General features: G+C 43.1%; 1 protein-coding gene and 1 pseudogene across 2 annotated transcripts; one reads left to right on the top strand and one right to left on the bottom strand.

Moving 5' to 3' along the window:
* The first annotated feature begins 636 nt into the window (after positions 1-636).
* Positions 637-25,216, top strand: Amica1 (adhesion molecule, interacts with CXADR antigen 1). 2 transcript variants are annotated; one of them, XM_013009801.1, is made up of 11 exons: positions 637-743; positions 6,478-6,619; positions 7,604-7,665; positions 11,195-11,349; positions 12,447-12,672; positions 15,217-15,329; positions 16,148-16,385; positions 19,511-19,634; positions 21,250-21,310; positions 22,708-22,791; positions 24,761-25,216. In XM_013009801.1, exons 3-11 carry the CDS (start codon positions 7,623-7,625, stop codon positions 24,851-24,853), a joined length of 1,137 nt encoding a protein of 378 aa, XP_012865255.1. In that variant the 5' UTR covers positions 637-743; positions 6,478-6,619; positions 7,604-7,622; the 3' UTR covers positions 24,854-25,216. The 2 variants fall into 2 exon arrangements, with proteins under 2 accessions (XP_012865255.1, XP_012865254.1); XM_013009800.1 differs by lacking the exon at positions 6,478-6,619 and having other exon boundaries at positions 638-743.
* Positions 2,529-3,904, bottom strand: LOC105980844 (annotated as a pseudogene).

Here is a 25,216-nt window from a genome sequence, read left to right as displayed (position 1 = left end):
TCTCACCTGACTTTCCTGCCCTGGCTGGCTTTGAACCATGATGCTTAGATCTCAGCCTCCTGAGTAGCTAGGATTACAGGCATGAGCCACCACCGCCTGGCTTGAGTTTTTATCTAGGATGAGCCAACTCCTAGGTTCTCTAGGAGAATAACTAGAATCCTGTCTACTAGAAATGCTGGTAACTCATGGTCATAGGATATCTACAGTTGGAAGACTGGGCAGACATTCACATCTTTAGAAATAGGCGTTGGATGATTGCCTGTACCATATCTCTGTATTGGGGGTGGAGGTGGGGTGGGGAGAGGTTGCTATATCTTGAACACAGTGCCAAATGTTTTGTGTCAATCTTTGAATTACTGTAGTTGTGCTTGCATGCAGTTGATTTCTTTCTCAGCCAATGTTTGCCTAATGCCATTCAAGATCTTGTATATAAAAAGTTTGTCATCCAAATTGGAAGACCATATCTACAGAGCTCTGGGATGTACAGTAAGTTGAATACCATACATTTTTTTTTCAGAATGAAAACATAAGTAAAAATTGGGTACTGGGCCAAATGACTGAAAGGAGAACCTTGATTTAGAGGTTCCTGTTTGTGCCTCTTGCAGCTGTCTCAGAATGCACGCACATATGTGGTCTGCTCTGAGCCTGGCTTTATGTGCAGGCAGAAGTATTTTCAGTCAGTGTGGGAACTGCCGTGGTGAGAGATCTCAGTGCATCGCTTCTTCTGGGTACTGTCATCTTGGGTAAGCAATGACTTTGTGTGTTGTGTACCATTGTTTGAACTTTTCTCAGAGGAAGGCTGGCTCTCACTCAGAGGCAGGCTGGTTTAATTCGCAACTCTTTAGGAGCATGAGGGCAGTCACAGAAATGTCAGTTGCAGCAGAGGGACTATCATAAGGTATTCCAGTAGGTGCAGTTTAGTGTTTGTAGTGTAGAGTAATTAATGTCAACGTCCACAGAAAAAATGCAGAATGAATATTGTTTACAGGTGGTTAGGGAATCTGACCTAGAACACAGATTTCCCTAAGGAAATGATATATAGCTTGACCTACACACAAATAATGAGTGACCAATGATAAAGCTTGAACTTTCTTCCTTTCCTCCAGCTTTCTCCTTCTCTCTTTCCCTCCCTTTCTCTTTCCCTCTGTCTCTGTCTCTTTTCTCTCGGTCTCTCTCTCTCTCTCTTTTTTTCTCTCTCTCTCTCTCTCTGAGACAAACTGTAGCCTACACTCTCTTGCTTCAACCTCATGATTGCAATTGCTGGAATTACATGTGTGCCATCATGCCTAGCAAGGCTTCAGCTTTTGTCTGCTGCTTTATGTAGAGCTGTGTCTGCTGTCCTTGAGCTCACAGAAACTCTTTCTTCATTGTTTTTCCTTTCTCCATGCTAGACCAATAGTTAACCTTGCCATGATGGGTCAAAATATCCAAACCTTTCAAAAAAGCCAAATTGTTTCTTTCTCATCATATCTGACCTCAAGAGAGACTCATACAATAACCTGGTTTTGAGGGAACAGGAGCATATAGCAGATTCCAAGGTCCCATACGAGTAAAGCATTGGCAGATGTAACCTGGACTGTATTACAGAAGCCATGTAATATCACAGTGTATATTACATGGTCTTGGGAGGAAACATGAAAGTGAATTTTAAGAGGTTTATATCTTGGAGTGATTACATGTACTGTATATCTAGAAACAACTGAGACCCTAAAGGTACAAGGAATAGGTAGGAAGGCTGAGAGGACTTAGAACCATGATGGAGTGGGCTATGAGTGAGGGGAAACTGTATAGTTGTCTGTGCTCAGTGATCAGTTGTCCTTAAGAAGGGCAAATACTGGGCCTTGGAGACAGCACCTCTCCCTTCCTTTGTCATGTTTGGGGTCATTTTAATAGCCTGTGCAGTCTCTTTATTATTGTCTCTTTTCTTTCCTTTTTTTCACAATAGCATTGACTTTTATTCATTCATGTTAAGTCACCTGAAATTATATCTGTTGCATTTAAATGCTCATTAATGTAAATAGCTGAACAAACCCATTTCCATGGATGCCCAGTATCTCATGGTTAAGTCATTTCAACACAGCCTCATGATAACTTCCACATTAATAGTACTTTTATTTGTAAAATGTGACCCACTATCACTCCCATTTTTCCCCCAGCTATCAAGAGGTACATGATAACAGAGAAGTTTTAGTTAGGGGATGCACCTGGAAAATAATAGAAGTTCCACATACACGTTCCAGAATTGCTAGGTCCCAAGTCCATTTATGAACTCCAGGGCTGCCAGTATTATGTGCAGCATATTAAAGCTACACTACTTGAATATCTTATTAACTCTGCATAAATCAGGTTAAACAATCTGTCGACCTATAACAGACTGTGCACTTTAACTGAACATGGCAAAATATTCACTCTCTGAACTTTACATCATCATTTGATGTCAAACAATGAAGCAAATCCCATCAGTATAAACAAAAAACAGTTTTCCATTTGTAAACATTGTTTCCCATACTGATTAATCCAGTCAGCTAACTCACTGGTGTATGCAACTTTATTGAAGAAAAATAAATCAATTACTAGCAGAGCTATTAGTTGATCACTCATCCATTAACAACTTGCATCATTTATTCAGTGCTATATCAAACAGTGTATTGGAAGATAGATTACTAGCTCCAAGCCTCCTAACAATATAAATGAAAACTATAAAATGTTTGAGACCCTATTTTGGAATACAAAGGGTGCTTGACTTCCAATTTCCATTCTCTGTAGAATAAGAACAGGTCATTCCTTTATTGACATGCATAAAATACATCACATTTTCTGTTCTGCTGATGCTATAAATTCAATACCAATTCTCCAGCCACATCAGTTATAGCATAAAGTATATCATGTACTCTCAGATCTCTAACAGTGAAAGGCTTAAACAAGAATGGATGCTGCAAGGATGTCCTTTCCTTTGATGTGACAACTGAGCATCTGTCTCCCTCCCCCTCAGATGGCTTCTTTAGCATGTTAGAGCAGTGAGGAATGGTTTAGTCTCATAACCGAGTGAAGAGTGAAGATATTGGCCACATACTACACATGCTCCATTTTAAAAAAGTCTGAATCTTGGGCAACTGTTCTCTTGTAACTACTTTACAGTTTCTAAAAGTTATTATCCAAAGCTGGAAGAACTTAAGTCTTCTCAGATGAGCCTGTAAATGAATGGAGGGAGGTAAACAAAAAATAAAATTTGTCTGATAGGGGAGCTGCTAGATAAGAAATCATAAAAGGAACAGTAATTTAAAGTTTACTCCAGCTATAATGCAGGTTATTCTGACTTTAAGGAAGCATCACATGGCATACTTCTGAGTCCATTCCCGAGATATTCTGTTGTACTTATCTCTGTCTGTTTTATAGATCTGTGCAATCTCTGGCACAAGGGGGTCATCTGGGGTCGGATCACATAGCAGTGAACAACTGGATAAAAGAACTTTAGAAACCGTTAAAGCAGGAGACCACTGTGACCTTAGAATATCAAGACAAATGCTGCCATTACTGTTGATACTTGGATGGTAAATTCTTGTTGTAAATGCAACCTTAGGTGGTTTGAAGGGGTAGTCTGTAGGAAAATGAATTGTCACAAGGAATACACCGCCTTGAGATGGGCTGTCATTAGGTCCTATAATTGTGGCTTGCCAGTGAAACATGTCATCCCCAACTGGACCTGCAGAGCACTGTGCAGGAGGGCCCTGGGCCAAATCACTAAGTTCCTTATTAATCTGTTTCAGCGCCATAGTCTGTGCTTTTCGCTTGGCTTCTCACTCTATCTCGGTGTGTGCTCACAGGGTCTGGCCAAAACTCTTGATTATCCAGGCGGCTGGGGAAGGACTGTATCTTCAACTCACACCGGTTCTGCCAGACACAGGCGCTTTCTTACTAAACACTTCTGAGGTTGGACTGGAAGGGCGGGGGATGGAGGCGGGTTATGGGATGAGGAGGGGGAGGGTAAACAAGCAGCGGAAACCCTTAGGCCCAGAGAAGCATTGAGAACTGGAAGGAGACCGTGGAAAGAAGGTAATGGAATAGTGGCAGCTGCCTTAAGTCTCTTTTCTAAAGTTTTTTTTTCTGTCATAATTATACCAAGGATAGCTAGCCATACTGTATACACCATCAATAATAGGAGAGAAGACCCTGATAGTCATACCCCTTGGGAGTGAGAAGGAGTTATTTTGTAAAAGAGTCATGAGCTCAGGTCTAAACATTTGATACATATGTTAGATATCTTACTATACAGTATTATTTCAATAATGTTGGGTGAAGAGACAAATTGGTATCTGGAAGAAGGAAGTGTGTGGGAGGAGTTTAAATGGTCATCTGTTGCCAGGGTGCTTAAGTGGCTTCTGAATGCTTTTGTTGTTTTTTTTTAAACTGAGATTTATTTTATATACATAGATGTAATTCATAATTTTGATATTCATACATACAGAATTCAGAATATATAGTCATGTGCTGAATAACATTTTAGTGAATGACAACCAAAGTGTGACAATGATCCCCTGAGATTCTCTGTTTGATGCTTATACAAGGATGGAATCACCAAATGACAATGTATCACCATTCAATGACATACAACTATAATAAGTATATGTGTATATATACATATTTGTGTGTGTGCAGAGAGAGAGTTACACGTGTGTATGGAGATATATGTATAAGAGTTTATGACTATTTTCCCACCACCTAGGAAATTTAAACGTGAGTGTTCTTGGTGAATGACCAGAGTGTTGTGATCTCATGTGATGAAGTGTGTAAGTGCATCTCTGCACCTCACGTCATGCCGAACACTTGAGTAGTGCATAGGCACCGTGCTTGGCCACCTGGAGATTAGAGTCTTCATGTAGCAGAAATCAAGGCTTTAATTAGATAGTCACACAATAATTAATTGTAAGTTGTAACAAGTGCTTAACCTCACGTCAAGCTAACTAGTACCATTGAAGTGAGGCTAGGGGGCTCTGACTTAGGATGAGGAGGTTTCCCTGACAAAATGACATTTAACTTTACATCTGAAAGATGAACAGGAGGGAAGGGATACAAGAATGTGCAATGAGGCTTAAGAGACCATCCATCCAGGAGGAGTAGATTAATTTTGTTTTGACAAGTAAAGTGCAGGGAAACTTGGCTTTAAAATACTGATGACTTTTACAAAGGAGAAGCAGTACAGTGTGATGACACAGGCTCAGAACCAGATTTTCTGGGTTTGAATCATGGCTCTTGCCAGGTTCTTAGGCAAGTCACTGTATCCATCTGGGCCTTCGTTTCCTCTTCTGAAAACATTCGGTGTTGTGGGGAAGGTTAAGTGAGTCTTAGTATGTAAATTGCGCACAGCCTAGTGTTTACCCTTCTGACATCTATTGTAGTTCTCTATTAAGTAGGAAAAAAAGGAAAGTCTGATCTTTTAATGCTGAAGGTGATATATAGAGAGACTGATTGTCCCCCAAATCAAGTAATCAACAGAAGGTCAGCCCATAGGAAAATTAAGACAAAACAAAACAAATTAAAACAAAATAAAAAAAAATCTCCAACCCAATGCTCTTTCTGCTAAAACCATTGCTTCTCTCTTCACACAGAGCTTTAATGATGCATTTGAGTATTTAGGGCTGAAAGTAGGTATCTTCTGTTCATCAGATCTCATATTTTCTAGACTTTGAAGGTATTTGGGTGTGGCTCTCAAATGAGTCAGGCTTGGAAAATAGATTCAGTCTTTTTCAAGTGGCTGATTTCCTTCTAGAATAACAGTAGTGGGGTGGCAGGATGCCTTGAAGTTGACTTCAGTGTAATGGTCACATTGTTTAGTGATGAACATTTATCCAGTATGTACCAAGCACTTTATAGGCTTTCTAGCACAAGAACAGGACAAAGCACAATTAAGAGTCCTGTCCTTGAGAGTGTAGAAACTTGAGTAGGAGTTGGTGACAGACATGTAAATCAACCATCACTCCTCCGCTCAAAGGAAACATTGCTGGGAAGGTTTTAAGTGCCAACAGCTTGCTGTCTGCTAGATGGAGGAGGGAATACAATTAACCTCCCAGGAACGATTCATCCAGAAGGTGACCAGGATCTCAGATGAGCTGACAGAACAAACTAAAGTTAGGATATGCTATAAAGGAAGCCTGTTTGGCCATCATCCATGTATGTGTGGAGCAACTTGGGCTACATGGCACAGGAATAAGGCTACGGCTGTCTTGAGATCTGTGTTTTCATTAGATTCCCTTCTGTCTGGTATCACTTAATGTGACCCCTGACATATCTAGATCAGCGATTATTAGAGGGTATTAAAAATGGAAACTTTAAAATTTCTAGTTCATTCTGCTTCATCTTTTGTGTTCTCGCAAAGGCAGGAGCTTAGAATTGGAAATCTTCCCCAATGCTATACACTTGCTTTCTGTCTGAGTTACAGAAAATGAGATTTTTCTATAGTAATACTTCCTCCTTCCAAAGCACCATTATCTACAAAAACTGATTCCTGCCCTGTTATGGACAAGCAAGCTGAGGTTCCATGAAGTCAGCTGGGATCTAAGAAAGAAAATGAAATAGTTTGACCCTGCTGTGCAGGTGGAGGATCTTGTTGATTAGAGTACAGGTAAGAAGTCTCTTAGGAAATCACTTTTTATAAGTGAAAGTAGTCAGGAGGGGCAGCTTGCTGTTAATTCTATAAAGATTCCCTTACTTAGCATATTCAGAGATAGAATTCTCCCAGTGGCAGGGGGGCCCATTTGCAATAAATAGGCATAGTTGCAGATAGGAACCCAGGACTGGATGTGGTGTTAACTCCTTGGTATTAGGGTTCTCCTGGTTAGCTATAAATTTTTGTGGCCATTATCTATAGCAGTGAATCTTGTTCCAGGAGCAGATATACTGTAATTAATATTAGAAATAATAGATATTAAAGTGTTGGAGACATGAGTTAAGTAGTAGAGCACTTGCTAGTAAGCAGAAAGCCCGGAATTCAATCCTCAATAATACCAAAAAATGGTATATATATACTCATATATATATCAGAAATTATTAATTAATATCAGAAATAATAGGTATTAAAGTGTTGGAGACATGAGTTAAGTAGTAGACCACTTGCTAGTAAGCAGAAAGCCCGGAATTCAATCCTCAATAATACCAAAAAATGATATATATATACTCATACACACACACACACACACACACACACACACACACAAGAATAATATATGAAGACATTAGAGAAATAGTGTTGCACATGCATAGGCTAGTTCTCAATTCTGCTTCCATTGCCCTTCCTTAAAATACTGGAAAAATTTAAAAGGTCACCTTTTATATGGCCTTTTGCATCCTAAATTTCAAAAATATCCTTAACTGAGTTTGAGATTTCCCTCTTTGTGTATCCTCTCTTTCCCATGTGGGCTGAGCATTCCATATATATATATATGAAAGTAGTAAATTTTTGGTGGGAGGGGACAGAGAGTCTTACTATGTAGCCTAGGTTTGCCTTGAACTTGAGATTCAGCCCAGTTAGGTACTCATTATTGATTTGTTAAACTTATAAACTTCTCTTGACATGATTTTCTGATTATTTTTTTCTTTTATCTTAAAGTTGAAAAGTTGAATGCAGCATGTTTTGCCCACTGATTGCTACCCTGATTGCAGTGTTACTGAGTAAGTAGAAGCCAAGGGACCAAGGATGGATCTGATTTCTCTAAGTCTCATACGTTTTCAGAAATCTATTTTATGTATTTTCAACTCCTTTTGATTTGTGAAAACAGAACCTGGACTTGGAACTTTATGCATTTGCTGGAGCAAGCGTTTTACAGGATACTCTTTCTTGAAGAAGTGAGCCTTCCTCTGGTTCTGTCAGACACAGAATGTCTTTGGGGTCCTATTGGGTGTTCTTTGATATTCTGAGTTGAAGCAAGTTTCTCTATGGCATTCCTGTACTTTAACCACAGCTACTCTTGTTTTTTTAATTTTTTTATTGTAAAGATACTATACAGAGGGTTACAGTTACATGAGGGAGGTAATGAGTACACTTCCTTTTGCCTCTTGAACATTGTTACCCCCTCCATTGTTTTCCCCCTACCATCCCCTCCCTCCCTCCCTTCCCCGAGGTTCTTTTTTTTTTGATAGTGATTAAGTGATTACATAATTTCCGGAAATTCACAGTATTGTGGAATAATGATGCTCATTTAAAGTCACAAGTTCATTCTAACTTTCCTGGAGCAAATTGTCTATCACAGTCTGTAATATATAACGGTGCTCACATGTTATATACCATATATGTGATCAGCAGCGTGGGGATATTTAGTAGTGGTTCAACCAGATGAGTGTAACCACAGCTACTCTTTAGGGAACTGAAATAGTTACAGATCAGCCCAAGGTCCCTTTCATTGTTTTCTTGCCTTATCTACCCCAGCCTTCTTGCGGTTTCCAAACACAGAACTGTTTCTCAGTACATGGTGGTTTCCTTTGCCTGGAACCTTCGCCTTCTTCCTCCAGCCTCTTACCCCAGAAAGCCTGCCCAAGGCTTCCTTAACCCTCAGATTTCCACTTAAGCTGCACTTCCTTCTACAAAGACTGCTCTGGCTTTCTCATACCTCACCCAAGTGCCTATGGTTGCTTCCTGTTGCTTTTTTCCCCCTTCCTTCCTTCCTTCCTTCCTTCCTTCCTTCCTTCCTTCCTTCCTTCCTTCCTTCCTTCCTTCCTCCCTTCCTCCCTTCCTTCCTCCCTTCCTTCTTCTCTGTCATGGGGCTTACACTCATGGCCTGGACACTGTCTCTGAGCTCTTTTGCTTAAAAGTAGCACTTTAGGGGCTGGGAAGGTGGCTCAGTGGTAGAGAGCGCTTGCCTTGCATCCATGAGGCCCTGGGTTCAATTCCTCAGTATCACATAAGCAAAAAGAAAAAAAGCTGGAAGTGGCGCTGTGGCTTAAGTGGTAAGAGCGCTATCCTTGAGCTGAAGAGCTGAGGGACAGTGCCCAGGCCCAGAATTCAGGCCCCACGACCGGACCCCCCCCCCAAAAAAAAATAGCACTTTACCACTTTGCACCACAGTGCTCCTTCCTTCTTTCAGCCTCTTTTCCCTGTCTTTCTTCTTATTCTGTAGGTACAGCTTTTTAGGGAGAAGAAATTAGATAGTTTGTTCTCAAAAGCTTTTAATTATTTATTGATAGATAAACAGAAACACACAGACACACAGACAGATAGATAGATAGATAGATAGATAGATAGATAGATAGATAGATAGATAGATAGATAGATAGATAGATAGATAGATAGATAGATAAAGTCCCATCACATAGGCCCAGCCAATTCTCCGACCTCTGCCTTTTGAGGGTTGGGATTACTGGTCTTCATCACCATATCTGGCTCTTTATCATTATTCATTATGTGGACAGTGAAGTAAACACTGACTCAGCAAAGCACCCAGAAAGGTTGCCTTTGCTTTGATTTAGGTGATGTGGAGGGTGCTCTAACACGTAGATACATATATGTATGCATATGAAAATTCTGTATATTGGGGATTTTCCCCCACAGAACCAGGGTACATTGGGATGGTCCCAGTAGATCTGCATTTGTTTACCCTTCCATCCAGGGAATTGCCAGTCCAACTCTTGTGTGTAATGATGATATTGTCATGGAGTTTTATACTTTTTTGTGGTATTAGAGGTTGAATGCAGGTCCTCCTACTTGCTTGGTAGGTGCTTTCCCCCTTGAGCTATGTCCTTAGCCCATTTGCTGTAGTTATTTTGACTGGGCTAGCCTGCACCAGTATCCTACTTGTGCTTCCCACATAGCTGGTTTCACTGATGTACACTTTTACTACCTAGTTATTGGTTGAGCTAGGGCTTCACTAACGTTTTGCCTAGGATGGCTTTGAACTGCCAGATCTCCATTTCCTGAGTAACTGGATTATAGATTGGAGCTCTGTGTAAGAGAGTTTGCCTCAGTTTCAGGCCTCAGTTTTTCCTTGCTTTGGTTGCTGCAGTTGCTTTTTAGCGTATTTTTCCACTTAATTCTCCAAACAGTGCTGTTAATGTTGAATTCACCTCGTACATTTTTAGCTGCATTCAGGTGTACACACACACACACACACACACACACACACACACACACACACACACACACACGTTGCTCAGCTCTTCCTCACAGGAAAATTCCAAATAATTGTTGGAGTAGATTTTGATTTCCTTCAAAATAACTGTCCAAAGGGTTTAGAGTTCTTGTTTTCTTTTCCATCCTTCCCACTGTGTGGGCCTGCTGTTGAACAGGAAGTTAGCTCTCTTCTCTCAGGAAAACAGCTTGGATGAAAAACTGGCACTTCTTTTTTTTTTTTTTTTGTTCATTCCCATATGTGTTCTCTTGGCTCTTCTTTGATATGAGCTGGGCAGTATCTAAATTTGTCTCTTGATTTTGTTGTCTTAGTGCATGGAGCATATATTGTAAAACATAAATGTCCTTATAATGGTTTTCTTTGTTAGTGACCTCTTATAGTTTGTTGAGCTACAAACAGATAATAGGTACATGTGTGCATGTGTACAAAAGCCTAGAGGCTGAAAAGCCAGGGACATGAGCTGGCAAAGCTGGTGGGTGTGAGTGTGAAGGAGGGCAAACCCAAAGGAAATTCAAGGGAAGGCTGTGTTCTGCTTTGGCCTACTTACTAGGATCTGCACCGCAGTCAGCAATGCAGAGATAAGCTTTTGTGAAGGAACTAAAAGGAACTTTTCAAGAGGAACTTACCTTTTGAAAAGGAGGAAGAAAACAAAAAAATGCCAATGAGTTGGCTATTCAGATAGGGAACCACTGAGAAAGTTAAGAGCAAGAAATATATCACTTCCTGCTTATGTTGAGTAGCTGTGTAAGTTGATGGTCAGGAAAGAGAGACTTCTGGATTTCCTTTCTTAGAAAGGTTGAGAGGAGAAATGCTGGAAAAAATGGAAGAGACTGGATAGGAGAAGAGATCAAGATAGCATTTGTTACAATATGAAGATTGCCAACCCTTTCGGACTTGAACCACGCAGATACCCAGAGGATATTTCTCTTACCTGTGGGGATGCCATGCCAGTTGGAGTGAGGGGCCTCTGAGTGTAGATAGTCTGTGCTGGATCATAGGAAAAGGAGCTGTGACTGATATTGACTTCCATTGGAGATATTTGTATAAATGAGATGCCCTCTTGCTTTTGAATTTTATAGGTTGTTCTTTGAGCCTGAGTGATTTGATTGCTTCCTCTCCTGAGCTAATGGTCCATATGGGTGATTCGGCTCTGCTGGGATGTAAGTTCCAGAGCACAGAAGAGAAACCTCTGATCAAAGTAGACTGGCTGTTCTCATCAGGAGAGCATGCGAAGGTAATGCGGAGGAAACCTCACTGTGGATGGTGTAAGGACAAGGAGGGCAGAGACAGAGTCAATCATCAGGTACCATAAGGTGGTGGTACCAGAGCTTAGGTTTCAATGGATGTCATCACTAAGCCTCCAGCTAGCATAGATACTTGGCTTTATAATCCATAGGGCTTTGCCCATCTGTGCTGAGTTTCAGCTTCCTGAGCTGTGAAGAAGACAATCGTAACAATTGCGATGTTCAACTTTCAGGTGGTTGAGAGGATGATGGAAGAGAGGCACATAAAGTTCTTTTCATTTCCTTTCTCTACCTCCTGACCTTTGTAGAGTAGGGAAGGTGGGTGGGAGGGGTAAGTCCTGTGGTCTAGACAGAAGAACTTTGAGCTAGGCATAAGAACAATGTCCTGATTTGTGTGTGTGTGTGGGGGGGGATATATTCTTTCTTTCTTTCTTTCTCTCTTTCTTTTCTTTCTTTCTTTCTTTCTTTCTTTCTTTCTTTCTTTCTTTCTTTCTTTCTTTCTTTCTTTCTTTCTTTCTTTCTCTATCTCTCTCTTTTCTTTCTTTCTTTTGTTCTTTCTTTCTTGTCGGTCATGGGGCTTTTACTCTGGGCCTGGGCGCTGTCCCTCAGCTCTTCAGCTCAAGGTTAGCACTCTACCGCTTGAGCCACAGCACCACTTCCAGCTTTCTGGAGGTTTAGGAGATAAGAGTCTCACAGACTTTCTTACCCAGGCTGGCTTTGAACTGCAATCCTCATATCTCAGCCTCCTGAGTAGCTAGGATTATAGGTGTCAGCCACCAGCACCTTGCCTTTTTTTAATTTTTGGGGGGTGAGTAGAAATTTTTTTAAAAGTCCCCAGGGTCCTTCGCCTAGTTTGTAACTAATTCCTGTTGGTGATTCCTTTCGTGGTGTGATATACTGGCTAGAGGAGGGCAGCCAGCACACTGAGAATACCAGCCTACAACAGCAGAAGAATTAGATCATACATCTGAACATCATCTAACTGTGGGGCCCAGAGTTCAAGCCCCACAACCGACCAAAAAAAAAAAATCTTGAGTCTGGCTCCTCTTTTGATTTATTTTTCCCCTGATGTTGTGTTGTCCTCCAGAATGAATATGTGATGTACTATTATTCCAACCTCAGTGTGTCTGTGGGGCGATTCAAGAATCGGGCACGCCTGGTGGGCGACATCTTGCGCAGCGACGGTTCTCTCCTGCTGGAAAATGTGCAAGAGGCTGACCGGGGAAACTTCAGCTGTGAAATCCGCAGGCAGGGGGAGAACGTGGTGGTGAAGAAAAAAGTGCAAGTGCACGTGCTGCCAGAGATGCTAAGAGGTACGGGGTACACCGACTTAGAGAGGGCCAGGGCAAGAGAGACTCGGGAAGAAGCAAGGGAGCTGATTTTGTTGAACAAATGCCAGCCTTTGAGTGCAGTACTTAACCACAGGATGAGTCTTCAATAAATTATAACGATGATCGTCATTAGTTTAAACGTATTTTCTCTTCACCAGACCCTGTGATGTTCACATTGTCCTTTCCAGTTTACAGCTGAGGTGATGGGGGCTCAGAGAGCTTAAGTGATTTGCCTAAGGACACATATTTATTAAATGACATAAAGACAGCAAATTCCTCTGATATCAATGTCCCTCTTGGTGTTACTGTACCCTGATGTTTCCTATCAGTCAGCCATATCAATGCCACCTCTGCATTTTATAGTTACCTATGTTAAGGTTTCTGGGAATTATAAAAAAAAAGTGAGTAGATCTCTAACTTGTTTGTACGTCATTTTCCCATCTCTAAATGGAGAAAGTGATTTCAGTAGATTCGTAGTTTTGAAATCTTTCCCTCTTTCTCTCCTTCCCTGGCCTCAAACAGGCTGGCCTCAAATTCTCAATCCTTCTGCCTCAAGACAGCCTCTTTAGGGATTATACTTGTGTACCAGGAGGCCTGGCTTTGTTGCTGCTGTAGCTTGCTCCTTCTGTTCCTCCTCTTCTTCCTCCTCCTTCTCTTCCTCCTCTTTTTCCTCCACCTCCATCTCCTCCTCCTTTTTTGTGGGTTCTAACACTTGAACTCAGGGTGTGGGTGCTATCCTTCAGCTTTTTTGCTCAAGGTTATACTACTTGAACCACAGCTCCACTTCTAGCTTTTTTTTTTATCCTAGGGCTTGAACTCTGGGCTTGGGCATTGACCCAGGCACTGTAGCTCAAGGTGAGTGCTCTACCACTTGAGCCACAGCACCAGTTTTTGTTTTCTGGTGGTTAATTGGAGATAAGAGTCTTATGGACTTTCCTACCCAGGCTGGCTTTGAACTGTGATCCTCAGATCTCAGCCTCCTGAGTAGCTAGGATTATAGGTGTGAACCACCAGTGCCTGGCTACTTCTAGCTTTTTGGTGCTTAATTGGAGATAAGAGTTTCATAGATTTTCCTGCCTATGCTGGCTTTGAATCTACATCCTCCGATCTCAGCCTCTTGAATAGCTAGGATTACAGATGTGAACCACTGATGCCTAGTGCTTTTCATTTCTTAGTTAACTTTGTGGTTGGTGTGTGTAGGGCATTATGGAAGTCAGAAACTTCATGGCTCTTGTTTTCTTTTCAGGGACCTCTTGGAACGACTTAAGCATTAAATATATGGTGAGGTCAGCTGCTTATACAACTAGGCAGAAGGAAGAGTCTGCAGTTGGAAAGGCAGAGCCAGTGGAAGGGGCTTCATGGAGGGAGAGTCAAGAAAAGAGAAGTCAGGACAGAAACAGAAAGAGACATCAAAGGAAAAGTTCCCCACTAGCTTGGCCTAATTCACAAAAAATCTTGTGACCTGTACTGAAGCCAGAACTAAGTCCTAAGCAAGTCCCAAGACAATTTATAAAAATAAAAGAAGAATTTGAAGAAAGTCAGTGATACAGTTTTTTTTTTTCAGTTAGAACAACCAGTGGGGTAAATAGAAGAATGAGTTTTTCAACTTTCCACTTCCTGTTTATGCTACACAGATGTGGGTGTCTTAAGTTGAACAACAGACAGTGGGGGGCTTGGAGAATCTGTTCTTTCTTTCTTTCTTTCCTGGTCCTAGAACTTGAATTCAACCTGAGCATTCTCCCAGAGCTTTTTGCTCAAAACTAGTGTTCTGCTAATTGAGCCACTGTGCTACGTCCAGTAGTGAATTGAAGATAAAAGTCTCCTGGTCTTTCCTCAGATCTCAGTCTCCAGAGTAGTTAAGATTACAGGTGTGAGTCACCAGCACCTGGATTTTGGTACTTCTGCAATGCACACTTGATGCAGAGTTGGAATTCACGGGAAGAATTCTAGTAAAAGGGAGAGTCTGGTGCTGGTAGCTCACACCAGTAATCTTAGCTACTCAGGAGGCTGAAATTTGAGGATCATGGTTCAAAGCCAGCGCATGCAGAAAAGACCCCGTGAGAATGAGACTCTTATCTCCAATTAACCACTCCAAAACAGGAAGTGATGTTATGGCTCAAAGTGGTAGAGTGCTAGTCTTGAGCAAAAGAGCTCAGGGACAGCGCCCAGGCCCCAAGTTCAAGCCCCATGACTGACAAAAACAAAAAGGGGGAGGTGGGAGAGAATGAATTTAAAGGTGACCAGAAAAAGTTCATTGCAGCATAAAGACAGAAGAAATAAGTGACTTGATGTTTGTGAGTAGTTAGATATTCTGTTATCACCGAGGATACCATATTGGATTGACTGAAGGCCTCTGAGTACTTGGCTCACAAAAAATCAATCATCTGGGTCACCTATGGAGGAATATGAACAGTAGAAGTGACAGTGATTTTTGATATTGAAGGTCTTTGGTTAAATTTTAAATCTTCTAGAAATTCTGTCAGTTATACCTTAAGATGTGACTGGGTTTACTGTTTTATCCCTTAGAGTTCGAGGTCCATGTGGGTGATTCGGCTCAGATGGGATGTGTTTTCCACAGCACAGAAAAGAAACAAATGACCGAAGTGAGGTGGACGTTCTCTTCAGGACAGGGTGCCAAGGCAAGGAAGATAAGACCTTGGGGGGGGGGCAGTAGAAGCTCCTGGCTAGTAGTAAGACAGAGCAGGGAGAGGGGACTCAGTCATCAGTGCTGTGTGCTGGTTTTCTTTGGCTTTGGAGCTTGTCAGACCTGGCTGCCTCGCTCAGCCCTTAAGGAATGATGTGGTATACATTACATTTTGAAAGATTCATTTGCTGAGAATGGATTATAGGGAAGAGCAAGCAGGGAGACAAGAAAGTCTATGCAGGAGTCCAGGTAAGAGAAGCGGGGTGGCTTGGACCAGAGGATAATGGGAGGTGAGACGTGTCTGGCTTCATGATGTGTTTTGAAGGTCGACACTATAGTGTTTGCTAAGGAGTTAGAGCTGAGCTGTTCAAGACAGAAAGGAATCAAGGCGATTCCCAAGATCTTTAGCTTGAAAGAAGCCAGTACTATTTACCGACATGGGATGAACTGGAGGGAACTGGCTTACAGAAACAAGTCAGAGCTCAGTTTTAGATGTGTTTCAGGTGCCAGTGAGAAATCCAGCTGGAAGTGCTATAGAAAGTAAAAGTATGCCTTTGCTTTATTTGCTGGGAGAAGGCAAAATTCCTTTATTCCAGCTTCTTTAAATCACCCTGTTCTGCTGGAATGGTTGTTCCTGGTTTGGTGATCTTTTGCCAGTAGACACAGGGATGTGCGTGCGTATACAACTGTGTTATCACATACTTTCCGATGGGGCCCTGTGACTCCGAGGGGTTCCACCCCCATCCCCATCCCCATCCACGTCCCTTTCACTTTGCCAGCTTTGTGCCTTACGCTTGTGCCTTTCCCTTCTAGGAGGAGAGTGTTTTACACTATGACTACAAATTCAACAAGCCCATGGGGTACCCTCAGGGCCAGGGCCGCTTCCAGAACCGCGTAGCCCTGGTGGGGGACACTTTCCACAACGATGCTTCCATCGTGCTCCAAAGAGTGAAGGTGTCTGACCAAGGAAACTACACCTGCAGCATCTACCTGGGGAATGTGGTGTTCAGGAAAACCGTGACGCTGCAAGCAATCCAGAAAGATTCAAGATGTATACATTTGATTGGGCAAGGCGGGGTGGGGGTGGGGCAGGAGGACTGAGGGACCACAGCTGGTAGCAAGGCCAAGACTGGAGGGAGGCCAGAGTTCAGGAAGACACAGGTGAAGTGTCACTTCCAGCTGAGAGCGATACCTCCTATTCTCTCCTATTTTCTCTCCTCGTGTTCTCTCTGTCCTCTCATTCTCTCTCAACCTGGCTTCCTATGGTCTGAATTGCTTCACTCAAGTTCTGCGCTGGTGCTAGTTAAGGAAGAGAGAGCTAGTATACAGTGAACACCAGCCCTGGCTGGTGTAGTTGACTGCTGTAAAGATCTAAGATTTCAGAGGAGGACTGAGTTGAGTCTCAGTTATTTTTACTTGGCTTTCTGGGAGTAGCTATGTGCTCTATAGCAAAAGGGAAAATGACCTTGGGCTGGCAAGAGACAGGCAGGGATGGCGGAAAAAAAAAAACAACCCACAAAATAGAGGGCTTTTCTGATCACAGTTTCCGTATTCTGGCAAACCATGTGCATCAGGCTAGTGGTGGAGAATAAAGACTTGATTGTGATGTCTGAGAAAGGTTGGTCAGTGAGGAGTTAAAGTTAAACCAGGGCTCAGCAGTCAGGATGTGGCCAGTGGACTTTACCTCTCATGAAGATCTTCAGGCCTAGGCTGTAGTTGGATGGGGGAGGGGAGATAGCAGTAGACTGGGAGATGCCTCCTGGTCTTTACACAGGAAGCCTCTTAGTAGCAGAGTCCCACCTGGAGAGAGAAGCACTGGTGGATTTCTTTTTTTTTTTTTTGTCGGTCGGTCGTGGGGCTTGAACTCTGGGCCTGGGTGCTGTTCCTCAGCTCTTCAGCTCAAGGCGAGCGCTCTACCACTTGAGCTACAGCACCACTTCCGGTTTTCTGGTGGTTTATTGGAGATAAGAGTCTCATAGTCTCTCCTGCCTGGGCTGGCTTTGAACCTCGATCCTCAGATCTCAGCCTCCTGAGTAGCTAGGATTACAGGCGTGAGCCACCAGCGCCCGGCTAGCACTGGTGGATTTCTTAAAGCACTACCATCTCTATGTATGCTTTGTCCTCAGAAGACTTCCATCCACTTTGAAGAGAAAAACATACCATAGAGGGGGCATGCTGATTTTTGACACCTCCCCACCCACAGACATAGTACTTCTGCCCTGCTCTGCCCTGCCCTGCCCTGTCCTGGGGATTGAAGCTAGGGCTTGGCACTTTCTAGGCAAGCATTTTACTACTTGAGCTACACCCTTAACCCATTTGTTTATTCATTTATCTTTACTTTTGAGATAAGATTTCACTAACTTCCCTTTGGATGACCTCAAACTCAAGATTGTCCTGCAACTACCTACCATATGTCTAAGATTAGAAACATGGGCCACCACACCTGCTAAATCTTTGTTTTTCTTGAAACAGCTTTACAATATTGAGATACAGTTCACAAACTATACAGTTTGCTCATTCAGAGTACATAAATTAGTGATTTTAATATATTCAGAGTTGTGTAGCCATCACTACAGTCAGCCAAATATCTGCACTTGGTGTCTTCCTGGCTCATCTCCCTTTAACTCCTCACTGCACTGCATGAGGATCTGATTCTGCTCTGTTTTATCTTAGATTACCAGTAGCATTTTAGTTACTCATCCTTGATGGTTTAGGATGCTGTTGTCTATATGCATTCTATGTTGAAATACACACACATAGACAAAATCATATATACACAAATACATTGTATAATATCACTTGGCATCTGGGGGGAGTTGGTTCTAGGGCTCCACCCCCCATTCCAAAATCTATATGTACATCCTTTATATAAAGTGGCATAATATTTGCATAAATATACACATGTACCCTGTGTACTTTAAATCATTTTTAGATTACAATATCTAATACAATGTAAATAGTTGTTATGCCCTGTTGCTTAGGGAATAGGGATAAGGGAATAAAAAGTTTGTACATGTTCAGCATGATACAGTTTTTCTGCTGAATATTTTAAACTTGCGTCTGGTTGAATCCATTATAGGAAGGGCTGATTGAATATGTGTAGCTAGGTATGCATGATGTGGAGATATGTATGTATATATGCACACACAAATACGTATGTGTGCACATACGTACACATACATATAGTGTGTAGATCCACTCCACCCAAATTTCCCTCGGGTCCTTTGAGTACAGCATACTCAAACCTACCCCTACAGGTCTTTCCTCAGCCCATCCCTGCAAAGTCAGGGAAGTGTCACCACAGAACAACACAGTTTCGTAACTGGATGCTTAGGAGCTTGTCTTGATTCTCTCATTTCCTGTAACCTATGATGTAATATGTTCATGAGGCCTGACATTTCTTTCTAACTTTTGAAGCTGTCTTCCTTGTAGACCTTTGCCATCTTCTTAGTTCTGGCTGTCTTCTGCTTTCTGTCTCTGTTTTCATTCTCAGCCTAAATTACAAATCAGAATATTTCAGTTCCACTTGTCATCTTGTAGTGATGTCTCCATTGTCATCTGCTCTCCATAAAATGGGGCACCTTTGTCTCTGTGCTTCATACAGACTTCTGTCATGTCACCTATAGTAGTCCTAGATTCCTGTTTCACGTTTGTCTCCCTCCTTGCAGGCATTTGTCTTTGAGGCATCCTCTGTGCCTAGTGATGTCTGGCCCAGAGAAAGTGTTTGGTGTATGTCTGTAAGTGCCTCTGAGATCCCGATGGAGCACTAGGACCACATGAGTGGAATGTGGTCGCCTGTATTCTAGTCAAAAGAATCACTTGCTCATTGAAAGATTAGCAGCCTCTAAAGTGCCTGTTATTTCTAGGTCATTTGGCAATCCAGAATTTAGAATAGAATTGTTAAGGAGGAAGGGAGGTCTACTGTGGGTGAAATAGTAGTCTCTTCGCCCACCTACCTTCCTCTAGGGACAAGCAAGGGCCAGACTGTGGTTCTCAGTGGAATGGGCATAGTGCTCCCAGTAGTCCAGTATGAGGTAGGGTCTGGCCTTCTCTACTTCCTGACCTGGCTGCTCCTTTTTTGACATAGGGTTATTAGGGCTTTGGGCTCTTTTCTTGAGTTGTGAGACCCTCCCCCTCCCTTTTTTTTTCCCTTTCCCCAAATGTTGGTGATTCCAGCAACTTCTGGACCTGAGGGCCTGGGCGGGAATCAGTTGGTGATCATTGTGGGGATCATCTGCACCACTCTCCTGCTGCTCCCTGTTTTGATATTGATTGTGAAGAGGAGCCACAGGAATACGAGGTACCTGCTGTGGTTTGGGAGGGTAGGGATGCAGGACTGCTCCAACCCAAAGTGGGAGAGTGATAGATAGGTCACAGGTGGGGATTCAACATCAATAAATCATCTTGTCACATTGGATGTCACTGTGGGTAGCTCTAGCTCCTTTTCTCATTGTGCTTTCCTACCACCATCCTCATTCACTTTGGTATTAAGCATATAAATCTTGAGCCAGGTATTGGTGTTCACCCCTGTAGTCCTAGCTACTGAGGAGGCTGAGATCTGAGGATTGTGGTTGGAAGCCAGCCCAGGCAGAAAAGTCCATGAGACTCTTCTCATCTCCAATAAGCTACTCAAAAAAAGCCAGACATGGTGCTGTGGCTCAATTGGTAGAATGCTAACCTTGAGCACAAAGAGGCTCAGGGACAGACCCCTAAGCCCTGAGTTCAAACCCCAGGACTGGTTTAAAAAAAAAAAAGGAAAGAAAAAAATATACGTAAGAACCCTAGCAGTACCATTCACTGCTTGAGGAAGTGGGGGGAAGGTTACTGTGGAGGGAGGGTTGAGACAAGGTCTCCCATTTTACAGTGAAAACATAAAACTTTACAATCAGAACATACAATAAAAAATATTTCTGCTTTGAGGAAAACAGTAGTGTGTGTGTGTGTGTGTGTGTGTATGTGTGTGTGTGTGTGTGTCCTCTATATATCTCCATAATTTAATCTCTACTTTAGCCAAAGAGGGAGCCGGGTACATTTAGAGGCAGAAGTGGGAGGTGATTGTTCCAGAGCTCAAAAGTGAAGACCCAGAAGGGGCCACAACACAGTTTGGTGGGGGTGAGGCCATGTGCAATTGGAGCTGGCCCACCCTAGGAGAGGCCAGGAGCCCTGGTCTTATTGAACACCTGCTGCCCCCTGCTGGCTCACCCACATCCTCTTGGTGGTCAGCACTGTCAAGAGGATGAATGATAAAGTAGAACCTCATAGTCCCTATACATTCATTTGAAATTATACTGCCCATATTTCTTGTCTTTTTTTTTTTGATATGTGTGTTGGGGTTTGAACTCTGTCCCTTAGTAGACTTTTCTGCCTGACAGTTTTTTTACTCAAGGCTGGTGCTCTGTCACTTAAGCTACAACTCCAATTCCAGCTTTTTATTGGTTAGTTGGAAATAAGAAGCTAATGGACTTTTCCTGCCTAGATCTCAGCCTCCTTAGTAGCTAGGATTCCAAGTGTGAGCCTCTGGCACCCAGCTTTGACTTTTTAAAAAATGAGATCTCACTGTGTTTCCCAAGCTGACCTTGACCTCCTGGGCTCCTGAGATCTTCTTGCTTGAGCCGTCCTCTGAAGCAGCTGTGACTACAGGCACCCCTTTCCAGTGCCCTGTTGCACTATACCTCCTACTGTAGACAGAAGGATGTTAGAATGGTAATAGAGAAGTCAAAGCTGGGTTTTAGTCTCAACTCTGTCTAGCATGGCTCTGTGCTCCTCATGAGAAGAGATGTTTGGGTGGAACATTGTTCTAGAGGGCATAGTTCTCTCCTCAGGCCTCTTTTTACAGAGTGATGCAGGAGCCCGTGTAGGCATGCTTGAATAAACAGTGCTGCTGCTTAATTTCATGTGCTTTTCATGCCTTGCAGTTCAGTAAATTCTTCAGCCATGGTGAAAAACCTGGAGAAAACAGGGATGGATACTCCTGAGGTGAGAGATGCCCCCACCCTTTGCTGCCTGTCCTGTGTGCTGCCTGCACACTCCACCCAGGAACACTGCGAGATAGAGGGTGGTGGCTGTTTCCCCAGGAACCTGTCTTACTTGTTGTATAGCAGGGACATTAGAAGCCTTCATTTCTGCAGTAAGAACTCCTGTGGAATGGGGTGGGGCAGGGTGGACTGTGCCAGACCAGTTCTGGGCAACAAGCAGATATCCTGGGCAGCAAGAGGGCTGAGTCAAAAGCCCTGGACCTGGAATAGAAAACTCTCCCACTCTCTCTCATCAAAATGAGGATAAGGCCAAAGTTATCAATCTTTCCTGCCTGACAGTATTGTTGTAAGCCTCCAATGAGATGATAATAGGCAAGTGCTTTATAATCCATGAGGCACTGTGTAAATAGAAAGGAAAATCACAGGTCCGGTGTGGTGACTCATAGCTTTAATTCCAGCTACTCAGGAGGCAGAGACACATACATACATGCTGTACTTGGTTGTATGTATACACACATACATGCATATATATGTATGTATGTATGTATATATACACATCCTATATTTGGCTTTGAACAAGGTCTCTGTGCTTTGTGCCTACCTCCAGCCCTTTGCACTTCAATTATTTTTTAAACAAGTTCTCACTCTTTTTGCCTGGGCCTGCCTCAGGCCATGATCCTCTTACCTTTGCCTCCCAGGTAGCTGCAGTTACAGACATATGCCACCATGCCTGGAATCCTCTCCCTTTTTAACTTTCTGAAACTCCTCTTTTAATACTTACCTTTCTACCTTTTGGACTGTTTTCATCTCAACAGTAGAATTTTCCAAAAAATGCAATGCAGTGGCCCCTGGAAACCTGGGAATATGTCCTTATGTCACCAGGACAGGACTGAGTGACAAGATTGTGAATCACAAAATGACTATGAATGACAAAATGTCCTCCTAGATGCCAGGTTCAGGGAGGGCTGCTCCTGCCTCATAAACCCTCTGAGAGATTTTCACAATTAGCTGCTAATTAATGCCATCTTTCCCAGACTCTAATTAGGAGGAAATATCCACAGAATACAGGTCATTTAGGAAGGGAAGGGTTCCCTGCTAAGTCTGCCCACAGAAACAAAGACATTGGACTTTGGAACAAACTGGTTCTTTAGGTGGTACACTTTGTTAGGGAGGAAAGGAAGACTGAAGAGCAAATGCTTGTTCTTGGTGACAATTCTCTAGTGCTCTCTCTCTCTCTCTCTCTCTCTCTCTCTCTCTCTCTCTCTCTCTCTCTCTCTCCCTTCTCTCAGCTTACCAGCTTTGTTGATTGATGATCTGCTGATAGGAACAGGGAGTTTCTCCCCTGATGCAAGAGGTTTGCCCTATTCTTAGGAACTTTTCTATCACTTTTCCCTCTAGAAGCACATCTACTTCTCAGTACCTCCATGGGATGTCGGGGAGGAAGAGCCAAGTGGACAATCAGAGGCCACCTACATGACAATGGTGAGAATGCTTCTGGGTCTCAGCTGGGCTCTGCGTCTGGAGCAGGTGCCCGAGCTAGGAAGGATGTAGCAAGCTCTGGGTGGTGGGTGTGACTAGACTGGTGGGGAGGGCTGATTACTGAAGGCAGGGATTTTACAAATAGTCACAAAGTTGAGGAAAACATGTAGGTAGCAGCCAGTGTGTTCATTAAACTCATCTTTATACTCAACCTCAAAATTACAAGTCATCACCACAAAGTACTGATTTTAGTGGCAAAAAAAGGTGAAGAATGGCATTCTTTGGGAGTGGGGACAGGTCTTTGACTCATTAGCACAGCCTCAATGAAACAAGACCTAATGAAGAAAGTGTGTTAGAATCCTTGGACAAGATGCTGTTTTCTATCAAAAGGTCAAAGCATCGGGGCATAGCAGTGCGTGCCCGTCATCTCTGCATGTAGCTGGCTAAGGCAGGAGGGTTGCAAATCTGAGGTTCACCTGTGCCTCATAATGAAATCTCCCTCCACAATTGGTAATGGGGAGAAGCTAAAGTAGAATCCCCCTGACCCTTAGATTTGTTCTGTGCCTTATTGCTACCTTTGCATAATCTAACTGCCATACAGGCTGAAGACATGAAATCTCACCCTTTTCCTGGTTCAGACTTCTGCGGTTTCCCAAGGAAGTTTAGCACACAGCAAAGGTACCTCGCCATGTAGGGACAAAAGGAGCTGGCAGGAAATAGCTCCCACAGTAGACCAGTTCTGGCCCCCAAACTGTGACAGAAGGAGAGCTGTTCTGCTGAGTTCAGGAAGGCTGGCCCCCTTTGTGCCTGTGGAATGATAGACTGTCATGTCCGCAAAGGACATATGACTCCTAGCTTATTGCCATGGGCAAGGCCTACCAAAGGTGCAGCGAGATCACAGACCTGGCCTTGTGTCACCAAGCAAAACATTAGTTCCCTGGGAAGTTGCTGACAAGAGTCACTCATCTCCCCTCCATCCTTCTTTTTTTTTTTGGGTCCGGTTGTGGGGCCTGAACTCTGGGCCTGGGCGCTGTCCCTCAGCTCTTCAGCTCAAGGCTAGCGCTCTACCACTTGAGCCACAGCACCACTTCCGGCTTTTTTTTTTGTTTATGTGGTGCTGAGGACCTTAGGCATGCAAGGCAAGCGCTCTACCACTGAGCCACCTTCCCAGCCCCCCCCCTCCATCCTTCTTGTGTGTAGCTATGTGACATGATGTGCTAGCAACTTGCCAGGTGTCATCAGCTAAAAAATTCAGAGACAGCACTAGGCCCTGAGTTCAAGCCCCAGGACAGGTACACACACACACACCAATTTACTTTAATGGACAACTAGCTTTCTGTGTCCGTGACTTCTTTATCTATAGATTCAACCAAGCAGAGTTTGACAATATTTACAAAAAATATTGTGTCTGTAATGATCACATACAGACTTTTCCTTGTCTTTATTACCTAGATAATATCATATAGCACTTATTTGTAGAGCATTTACATTGTATTAAGCATTGTAAGTACTCGAGCTCATTTTAAGGGTAGAGGAGGATATATGCAGATATATGCACACACACATATGCAAATATATTCCAGTTGATATAAAGGACTTGAGTATATGTGGGTTCTGGTGTCTAGAATTTCTGGACCCAATCTCCTGTGGATATCAAGGGACAGCACCGTGCTAAGTCCCTTTCCTAGGACCACACACGGTGCTGAAGATCGCTGGCTGTGGCAGTAGAAGGACCTGGGTCCAGATCCTGGCTCAGTGGTTATCTAACATAGAGGCAAGTGGTTTAGACTCTGTGAGCCTCAATTTCCTTACAGTGAAGGTGATTTTACTCCCTTCCCCTCACCAGGGGGAAGGGCCAAGTGTGAAAAGGCATGTGAAAGTCAGTATTGGGTCCGACACATGAAAAAATTGATGTTATTATTGAATGACTTCTTACACCTATGTATTGTTTCTTTCTTCTCTTTCTGTACAGTATCCAATTCTTCCCTCTCTCAGGTCAGATCCAAATAACTCACTTGAAAAAAAGTCATCTGCGAGAACTTTGAAAACAGAGCCAACTTTCTGAGAAGAAAGGAGGGCCTCCATCATCTCAGCAGTGGTAGGAACCTGTCCTCTGTCACAGCTGCTTCACACTCCTGCCTATTGGCTGCCCTGGGCCTCCGTCCAGGGGACGAAGATGGAGGGTTTGGAACCTGGCAGGAAGACTGGACAGCTGGGAAGGAGGAACAGCTGTGATGAAGGAGGGAGGGGAGAGAGTGTGAACTTGGCCCCTGAAATGGGGCCTGGTCTGGGCAGCCTCAAGCACTCCACCTGACAGACCCTTCATGTGGATTGTATTTGTGGGTGAGCCCCTGGGGCAAATCACAGAGAATCAGAACAACCTGTTTCTTCTGATGAATTATTTCTAAATAAACATGATGTGTGGAAA

Source organism: Dipodomys ordii, unplaced genomic scaffold (assembly GCF_000151885.1).
Source record: "Dipodomys ordii isolate 6190 unplaced genomic scaffold, Dord_2.0 Scaffold10, whole genome shotgun sequence".
Taxonomy (NCBI): Eukaryota; Metazoa; Chordata; class Mammalia; order Rodentia; family Heteromyidae; genus Dipodomys; species Dipodomys ordii.
Note: the sequence above shows the minus strand (reverse complement) of the source record. Positions and strands in the feature narration are given on the sequence as shown.

Coding starts and splice junctions, on each gene's coding strand:
- Amica1 (XM_013009801.1), top strand. CDS start 7,623: ATGTTTTGCCCACTGATTGCTACCCTGATTGCAGTGTTACTGA. Junction 7,666..11,194: donor CCTGATTGCAGTGTTACTGA/GTAAGTAGAAGC, acceptor TGAATTTTATAG/GTTGTTCTTTGAGCCTGAGT. Junction 12,673..15,216: donor GCTGCCAGAGATGCTAAGAG/GTACGGGGTACA, acceptor TTTATCCCTTAG/AGTTCGAGGTCCATGTGGGT.